At 36.1% G+C, this 9,998-nt stretch overlaps 1 protein-coding gene across 2 annotated transcripts in view; it reads left to right on the forward strand.

Moving 5' to 3' along the window:
- Positions 1 to 6,978, forward strand: part of LOC6644437 (solute carrier organic anion transporter family member 5A1) — a 31,610-nt gene extending 24,632 nt beyond the window's left edge. Inside the window, exons 2-8 of one of the 2 annotated variants that reach the window (XM_002066964.4) lie at positions 1,339 to 1,722; positions 3,108 to 4,117; positions 4,180 to 5,013; positions 5,073 to 5,487; positions 5,549 to 5,700; positions 5,764 to 5,890; positions 5,953 to 6,978. In XM_002066964.4, coding sequence (XP_002067000.3) covers positions 1,454 to 1,722; positions 3,108 to 4,117; positions 4,180 to 5,013; positions 5,073 to 5,487; positions 5,549 to 5,700; positions 5,764 to 5,890; positions 5,953 to 6,841 — 3,696 coding nt within the window. In that variant the 5' untranslated portion in view covers positions 1,339 to 1,453 and the 3' untranslated portion in view covers positions 6,842 to 6,978. Of the gene's footprint in view, positions 1 to 1,338; positions 1,723 to 2,711; positions 2,805 to 3,107; positions 4,118 to 4,179; positions 5,014 to 5,072; positions 5,488 to 5,548; positions 5,701 to 5,763; positions 5,891 to 5,952 lie in introns of those variants that run through there. The other variant, XM_023176562.2, reaches the window with a different exon arrangement.
- Positions 6,979 to 9,998: the final 3,020 nt, after the last annotated feature.

The following is a 9,998-nucleotide window of genomic DNA, read 5'->3' on the forward strand; positions in this document are numbered from 1 at the left end:
TGTTTGGGAGCGTTCAGTAATACTTTTTTCATCCAATTTTAATTAATAGTCGTAATTTTTTTGGGACTCACCACCGATTGAGATTTAAGTTTCTACTAGGTATTTGCACAATTATCTAAATCTATAAATTTCCACCAAAACATGACGAAAATTCTCGTCAATCGTTCTTGAAATCGTTTCGTTGTTCTTTATACTTACATTTGAAGTTAAATTTGACAATCATGTATCCAATCGTACTCTTCTGTGTATAATTTCGAATCTTTTTGGATGTTTAAATTGATTTTCAAAGCATTTAAGGCACTTATTAAATTAAGATTAAATTACGATTAAATTACGATTAAGGAAAAGTTCTTCAAATGAAACCTAATTGTAGAAAACACAAATACATTTTGAAGCTCAATATCTTGTAAACTCTTTAGTTTATGAAATTAAACTTGGTAACTATAAGAGCTAAAAGTCTTAGAAATTTGTTGCGCAGAGTGTACAAAATTCGACATACGTTTTATATTTTATTTTATTTTTTGACTGTATCACAAATTGATCAGCACAATTTAGTTCTGGTATTATTTGAAAAGCAAAATTTAAGTCTTTATGTTCTGTTACATTTTGCAGTTGAAGTTTCTATCAAACAAATCGCCTGCGGAAACAATTGAATAACGTGGCTTATCGTTGGTTGTATCTGTCAAAAGTTCCACAGCAATTTATTGCACATTTCATTTGAACTATTATTTTCAGTCGTGTAAATGCACTTCCCGCCCCTCTAACCGTTCTTTCTCACATCTCTCCACATGTTAGATAGTTATTGGCCTTGTTGCAAAAATTTTCCAATTAAAGAGATAAAAAAAAAGAGTAACAACATTTCGAAATTCATTTCAATAGTAGGTGTACCTCTTATGTGTATATGTACTTACTTCTTGTAGGTGTTATACAATAACAATTAATTATAACAACAAATGGTTAAACATATAGTAAATATATATGTGACTTTACCCATTGGGATAATGAGAGGAAAAACAACCACAAACATGATAAATTAACTTTGCCGAAATTGACATCATTTATGAAATCTCTTTTGGGAATTTACCAATGGGACATAGGGACAGACAAAAAAAAAAGAAGGAGCAACTGCGACCTACCGCCCTAAATTGTTCAGGTGAAAGTTGAATAATAGCAGGAAAATCAACTCTTCAAAATTATGTTGACTTATTTTGTTTTTTTTTTGGGTGAATTAAAGATAATGTCTAGCATTAAGTGTCGGCTTATGACTTGCTCTGAATGCCATTTCATAAGACAGTGATAATATTATATAATAATTTGGATTTTTTTTCTTTGTTACAGGAAATGCCACAAAACTTAAACTGCAAATTGCCAAAATTCAAAAAGGAAGAAGAACTGATTTGAATGCTAGCAAAACTGCTATAGTTTATATATATAATTATATAAATGCCCAATTATGTCAGCCAAAAGATCCGGAACCGGTTCTCAGCATACCCACATAGAACAATATACAAATCCATCCTTCGAACAGGAATACGATTTGGTGGAGCCAACAGCGGCGCCTTCATCAGCAATTGCGACCACAATAATAGCTGACGATGCGGGCGGGGGAGCTGGTGGTGGTGGTGGTGGTGAGGGTGGAGAAGCAGCTGCAGCACCAGCTGGAAATGGAGGAGCTCAATCAATTGCTGGAACAACTGGCACGACACATCGCAAAGGTCACAGGTGAGGAAATGTGCAATTGCCATCGCAATTGTTGTGACATTAGTCAGAAATGTTGGTGGGGGAGGGCGGGGGAAAATCGTAATCGGGGAGAGAGGGAAGGAAAACTATTTACATAAATTTGACACTTTTGGCCTTACTTGCCGTGCCTCATTTTGTCTTGGGCCTCCAAGCCTAGCCTAGCTTAGCCCCAGGACTAAACAAAAGAGCACCCATCAGCCCACCCATTAGTTGTCGATACTTCATATCAATAATTAGCTTTTGGAGGCAAACTCGTGCCGCTTTAATAATTCATAAGCCTGCACCGCCTTCGAGTCGAATCGAATCGATAACCGTCGATTACGATGAGTCGGTCAAATTTCAAATATTCAAAGGCCTTCTCCGGCCTCCTTTGGCTTTGGCTTTGGCAAGGAAATCGTGACAAGCAAGTCCAGGGGCATATGGCGGCCCCCAGTGGCACATCGCACGTGAGCCTCATTTTATGCCGCAGTCATCAGCGGGAACTGTCAGACGAAGGAACTCCGCAGAGTGAGACCACCATCAGATTGAGCCCAAGACTGAGAGTGAGAGTAAGAGTTGGAGTGTGTGTGGAAGATTGCGAAGATTGTGTGTATTTTGGTTACAGTTGCCAATAAAAAGAAAGAAGCTAAGAAATAGGCTCACTTGCCCACTTTATTTCTATCTCTTTGTGTGTGTGTGAGTGTGTCCTCGTCCTCAAAAGTCCTTGACTGTGGCCATCGACAAGTTCTAGGCCAACGAAGGAAAGGAAGATGAATGGCAATGGCAAAGCCTAGGGATTTAGTTTGTTATTATTCATTGATGAACGAGCGGCTATTCAGCTTGATTTAGTTTACACAATATCTCATGTTTTACGTATTCAAATTCTCTCTCTACAGAGATACCCCAGATAAAGTGGGGGTATGTACATACATACAACTTAAATAGAAAATTTGATTTAAAAAAAAAAAAATTTTAAGAACAAAACAGCGAATAAACGTCGAGCCGAGGCAGTTCTTCTTGTTGAAAGGGCGGACTATGGTGGCCACAAAATACCAAAATTTCGATGGCCCTTCGAGACTAAACAGGTCCTTCCATGTGTGAAATCCATTTGACCCTTGATCAATGTGTTTCGTAGTGCTTCAGTTGCCTTCAGTTATGTCAAAATTAATAAATTAGAATGTTTTGTTGTTGTTCACATTACACATAGATTTGTACTTATGTAGATTAGATTTGTTTAAGGCTGCTTACTTACCATACATATTAAAAAAACAAATAAAAATTTCAAATAATGAATCTAAATTTATTTTGCTGACAACGAATGTCATGAATGATTGTCTTGTCCAAAATCGTTTACTTGAGTGTTAATCCAAATTCATTCGAAATTGCAGGCGACAGGAATCGATGTACCAGATGACTGGTCTCTACTCGGAAACGAACAGCGGTGACGATAGCAGCATCGATGCCGCTCTGGATCAAGAGCAGAGCCAGCAGCAGCCCCAGCCACAGTCACAATGCCACAATGCGGCCACAGGAACAGGCGGCATGTCCACTGATCTGCCAAAATGCCACAGTCGACAGCCATCAGCTGGCGGTGGTAAGGCCAATCTGGATGAAGAAGATGACTATGATTACGATGAGGAGCAGTATAGAATGGGTGGCGATTGTGGCATCCTCAATTGTCGGCCGTATGGTATCCAAAGATTCGCTAGAATTAAAATATTTGTGCTCCTGCTCTCCCTGCTGGTCATGATGCAACAGGCATTGAGTTCGGGTTATATCAATTCGGTGATTACAACGATAGAGAAACGTTTTGAGATACCCTCGAGCTATTCGGGTCTGATAGCCTCCAGCTATGAGATTGGCAATGTCATAACAGTGATCTTTGTCAGCTATTTGGGAAGCAGGCGTCACATACCAGTATGGATTGGCATTGGGGCAGTGATCATGGGCATTGGTTCGCTGGTGTTTATGGTGCCGCATTTTACGGGTGAACCCAATCCGGGCATAGCGATCATGAACAAGACCAGCGATAATATCTGTCGCAATGCATTGGTCAGGGGGCAGGATATGGATTTTGGACGTCTATCCAGTGGCCTGTCCAATCAACCTTTGGCTCCGCATACCCTGCGAGAAGATAATTGCCTCGAGGGCAAAGCCTCGACAACGGGACCAGTGTTGCTGTTTGTGTTGGCCCAACTTCTGCTCGGCTGTGGTGGCAGTCCTCTCTTTACCCTGGGCACCACCTATGTGGATGATCATGTCCGCACCGAGAGCTCATCCATGTATATTGGTTGCATGTACAGCATGGCTGCCTTTGGACCTGTTGTGGGCTTTCTTCTTGGTGCCTATTTACTTTCCTTTCACATGGATTCGCTATCGTCCACCGTTATATCCATCAGTAAGTTTACACAATCAATTTAAAGGTAATCTCCAATGGCTAATAATTAATTTGTTTTGCAGCACCTGGAGATCGTCGCTGGGTGGGCATGTGGTGGGGCGGCTTCCTTCTATGCGGCATAGTGCTTCTTATAGTGGCTGTGCCATTCTTTTCCTTTCCCAAGATTCTGGCACGCGAGAAGAAGAAAATTCGGAAGAGCAGTGTGGTGCAACCAGCTTTGGCCAATAATTCCAGTGCCACAGATGAATTGGGCAAGGTGAAGAAGGTGGAAATCGTCTCAGTGACTACCAAGGAGGAAGATTCCCAATCGGCACCCAAAGTCGATACTGGCTATGGCAAGGATATTAAAGATATACCACAATCAATGCTGCGTTTGGTCAAGAATCCGGTGTACATTGTCACATGTCTAGGCGCCTGCATGGAGCTAATGATTGTCTCGGGCTTTGTTGTCTTCCTGCCCAAGTATCTGGAAACGCAATTCAGTCTTGGCAAGAGTCAAGCGAACATTTTCACCGGTTCGATTGCTGTGCCCGGTGCTTGTATTGGGATTTTCATTGGTGGTTGCATCCTCAAACGATTCCAATTGAAGCCCAAGGGAGCCGTCCAATTTGTATTGATCACAAATGTCATCTGTCTGGCCTGCTATTCAATGTTATTCTTCCTGGGTTGTGATAATCTCAAAATGGCCGGCACAACGATACCCTATTATAACAAGCAAAGCTCATCATTGGAGCAGCCATTCCAGGTGAATCTTACGGCTGCTTGTAATTTTGGTTGCGAGTGCCTTACCAGCGAAGTGGAGCCAGTTTGTGGTAACAATGGCCTCACCTACTTCAGTCCATGCCATGCCGGCTGTACGGCCTTCTCATCGAGTTCCAATTACACCAACTGTGCATGTGAGTAATCATTGGAAGATTCAATTACTCAAGCTAATCCCTCTTTTTGTATGTTGCAGGTGTTCAGGCAAATATTTCGAGTAATATTTATCGCGGAGCCGGCGGTAGCCAGGCTCAAGCTTTAAGCGCCAATGAAGATTTTGCTGAAGTCACTGTGGTACCAGTGGCCACGGCTGGGCCATGTGCCACACCATGTCGCACCATTTATCCCTTCCTCATATTGCTTTTCTTTATGACCTTTGTGGTGGCCTCCACACAAATGCCTCTGCTTATGATTGTCTTACGCTCGGTATCCGAAGAGGAACGCTCATTTGCTTTGGGCATGCAATTCGTAATTTTCCGTCTATTTGGCTATATACCAGCACCCATACTCTTTGGTAATCTCATTGATTCTACTTGCTTGCTGTGGAAATCATCATGCGGTGAAAAAGGTGGTCGTTGTCTAATCTATGACATTGAGAAATTCCGCTACAAGTAAGAATATCTATTAAGAAGATTATTATATTTTTAATATATTTTTCTTCCCCCGATTTAGATATGTGGGTCTTTGTGCTTCAGTAAAATTGATTGCCCTCTTCATCTTTATGGTGGATTGGTGGCTAGTACGCAGACGCAAACAATTGGAGAAGATGAAGCCTTTGAATGCCAGTGATCCCATAATAGGATCTATCATAAGTCTGGATAAATGTAAGCAGTTAATGATATATAAACCAGATTTGTGGATATAATACTTTGTCTTTTCTTTTCCAGTATTTGAAGAGAAACTTTCTGGTGGTGATGCGCCAAATAATTTTGGCGGTGGTGGAGAACTTATCATACCCACAGATATTCTGCGACATTCACGTAACGATTCTCGAACCATGCAAATGGATTACTGGTAAGTTAAATTTGATTTAAAAATTCGCATTAAAACTAATTAGTTCTCTGTTTAACAATTAGGTATGATAAATGTGGTCAGATGGTAACTCCGAGCAATACTTGCCTACAACCGCAAACGAAATCGAAAAAACATTTCCGCAGTGCTTCATGTGATGTGAAGATGATCAAAAGTTTTGCCAAGGATCACAATTCAAGTAACAATTCGACAGCAGCTGCTGATGCAGCCGCTGGTGATAATCCAGTCAATTCAAGCAAATACAAGAATCTCAAAAAGTTCCAATCTCATACAAGAAATCACTCAACGGATCTCAATCCCGTGCAGCAGCCAATTCGGTATATACAGAATCAATTAAGGCCATACGATTGTACGGAAGAGGATGATGACGATGAGTTGACCACTGGCTGTGGCCATTTTGTGAAGAAGCATTCTCGTAATCATAGTTATGATCAAATCTACATGCCCAACAATATACGCTTCGATGCGGACTTTCTCAGGCATCCGCATTCCCATTCGCATCATAATCCCAAAAAGAATGTGAATGTTCTGAAAAATGTGGTGGCCAAGAATTCTAATGAAGTAGAGGGCAGCGGCGGTGGCTCTGGCTCACGTTGCCATTCGCGTAATAATTCCAAAGATTTGAATGTCAAAATTGCAGCCGGAGGAACTAATGCTATTGCTGCTACGGGGGATATAAGTGTCTTAAGACATCGACGCACCAATTCAAAGGATCTAAACTACACAATGCTGCCAAGTGGCGGAACGGATGCATCATCTGCAGTGGTTCCTGCAGTTCCTGCTGTTCCAGTCGCTCCTACCACTTCCTCCTCTTCGATGTCTGGCCCAAGTGGCCGTCATACACGAAATACTTCACATCAAAAAATTCAAATCGATGATGATGATCGAAACGAACTCATCCCGGACAATGATGATGAAGAGGAGCGTTTGTAGTTGCCACATGTTCCTAATGTGCTTATTGCATTTTCATCTTTAGATATCTTTAAGCAACTGCATAAGCCCCCAACATTCCAGGCTAGTGTGTTATTTGTCTCTTTTTCAATTAAACAAATTAATTGTGTACATACATACATCCATAAGTCCCTTATTTCTGACTACGATTTCCTATCACCCACCCTTCCCCAGTTAGAAAAGTACTTACTATAAACAGTGTTCAAATTTTACTCTACCTAAATCCTCAATTTGAAAGCAAAATTTAAATAATCCATTGGAAAATCTTCTACAGATGAGTTTGTGTGTGTGTGTACAAATACATATACTGATATAGAAATCATAATTTATGAAACTAAATCTAGCGGCATATTGTGTAGATGTAGATCGTTGTGATAAGAATATTTTAATATCGTAAATGTAGATATTTTTAACAAAAAAAAACGATTGAAACGAACTAAACTGTGGAATACAAACAAAAGGCTATGTTAAAATTTCGTTTTGAACAATTATTTAGTACTCTTTCTATATAGAGAATAACTTACAAGTTTCTAGTTATAGCAAAACACATCGATTTCATTCATTTTAAATCAAATTTTAATCGTTTCGTTTAGCTTTTGATTATTTTTGATTCTCCCTTCTTATCTAAGTCAAATTTATATCTCAATTAATTAAGCGCTTTTCATTGTTAAATTGTGCAATCTCTCTCGGTTTCTAAAATGAAATATTTTGTAATTATATTGAGAAAAAACTTTTCAACCGCGCGACTTATTTAAATGGGGAAAATGAAAAGAAAAATTTGAAAACTATATAAAACAAAATATATAAGTCGCTATAATACAATTGTCAATGGAAATTGTGCTGTGAAACAATGTGTGAGTAATAACAAATTAAAAAAAAAAGATGGAACTAAAGTGAATGTTTAGAAAAATGCTGAATATGTAATTCTTATGCAAAATACAATATATATATATATAAAAGAGTTATATGTACATATATATATATACAAAAGTATAGACCCCTCCCCATATCAGTGCAAAAAATGTGACAGTGAATGAAAATACCATTAGGGGTATAATGGCAGACAGACAGTCAAGAAAACACACATAATAAGAAGAAAAAACCAAACAATTCCTTAATTCTCCATACTTTACAATGCGATAATGCCTTAAAAAATATCAATTAAATATATACACAGCTCTAAAATTAAATATACAGACAAATACGTATAAAAAACAAAATATAGCAGCAAATTCAATTCGTTCACTATTGATTGGTGTAGAGCACTTTCCGTATTGAATAAAAATTAATAAATATTTTGGCAACTAAGAAAAAAATCTAGAATTGTATTTAGTTTTTAAGAAAATGAAAAGAAAACTACAACTAAGTCTGGCACCAACCAATAAACCAGCCACACAATTATGTTATACATAGACTTATGTGTACAATATATATATATATATATATATATATATACATAGAATTAGTTATATACAATTATACAATGGATATTGTACCTACAACCATGTACAACCAACCATATGTATTGAATGTTACTTATACGATGAAAAACAAAAAACAAAAAAAAGGCGATTTTAATACACAGATTTAGAGTGTGTAATTTTCTTGGCTGCGCAAGCAAATTACATCGAATAAGAAATTATGCTTAAGAAATATGAAATATTTTTATTTAGAGAAAATATTAAATTAAACAAAAAAAAAGAAAACTAAGAACTAATACAAAATATTAAAAACCCAATAAAGATGAATAAAATGTATGAAAATGAAAACATGAGACTCCTGAGAAAAATAATGAAATAAATTTAAATAAAATACAGTACTAGACAAATATAAATTGAAAATAATTTTTTGGAATATGCATAACTCGGTAAGTAATTATAGTTGATATCTTATCAAGCATTTGCTCAATTACTTTAACTGTAAAATGTAATACAAATAGTAATTAGTTTAGTTACAAAATACGAGACATAGTTTTAATCTATTCGGTCTGCAAAAGGGAGAAAAATAGTTTTTATACTATTTTTTTTTGTTTAATAAGTGAATTTATTTAAGAATTTACTTGAAAGTAATCACCGTGTACATACCTTACACATATATTTTAATCTTTTGAGTCTGATAACATTCAGTACTTTACCAAACATTTTTGAGAAATTTAAGATTCTCTGATCATCATATGTTGACCTGGCCATCCTTAGTAAAATTCACCAAATACAGGTATTGTAAGCTTTACTAATCTTTTTGGCTTCATATAAAAACAATTCCCAAATAATACTTACATTAATAATACTTATACTTATATTAATGTGGGACTTGTGCCTACAAGAATTAGAATTGTTGTTTTTTAGTGTATTATTTATTTATTTAACAAACAATTGTCTTTTTGTCAATCTTCTTTTTCAAGATAGACCTCGATCCGGCTTAAACGCAAAGTTTGATATAAATAAATGGAAATAGAATATTCGAATATAATATTATCGATGGATGTATAAATATTCTGTTAAAAAAGTCAAACAACGCCCGAAAATGCGTTTAGATAACGTTAAAATTTCAATAATTATAACCAATTCAGCATTTATATTTTGTGGCCAAGAAACTAATTTGAATGAGTTGAGTTAATTATGAAGGCCTGTAGACTGAAAGTTGCTTTGATTTTAAATATGCAAACCAGGGACCGAAAATAATTATTATTTCCGAAAAAATTTTCCAAAAAATCATCTATGTAATAATTGTTATAAAAACCCTCAATCTTAATTCTTATTTTTGATTTTTAAAATAAAACTCAAGAATAACTTTTATTTTTGATTTTTATTTTTTCCCTCAACCCATAACTGTTATTTTTGAAAAAAGAAAAATAAAAATCATTTGTGATTTATATAAAAAAAAAAAAATTATAAAAATCATTTAATGAATTTTATTTTTTTTTTTTCTCAAAAATAAAAATCATTCTTAAAAATAATGGGATTATTATCAAACGATTGATGTTGGAATTGGAAATTTAAAAATTTTTTTCAGAGTGGATGTGTATTTTTGCAAAAAAAAATTATTAATAATTCAAATTGAGTCAGCAATGATTTTTATTTTTTTTTTTCAAAAATAAAAATCATTAAATGATTTTTATAATTTTTTTTTTTTTATATAT

Source organism: Drosophila willistoni, assembly GCF_018902025.1.
Source record: "Drosophila willistoni isolate 14030-0811.24 chromosome 2R unlocalized genomic scaffold, UCI_dwil_1.1 Seg167, whole genome shotgun sequence".
NCBI classification, from domain to species: Eukaryota; Metazoa; Arthropoda; class Insecta; order Diptera; family Drosophilidae; genus Drosophila; species Drosophila willistoni.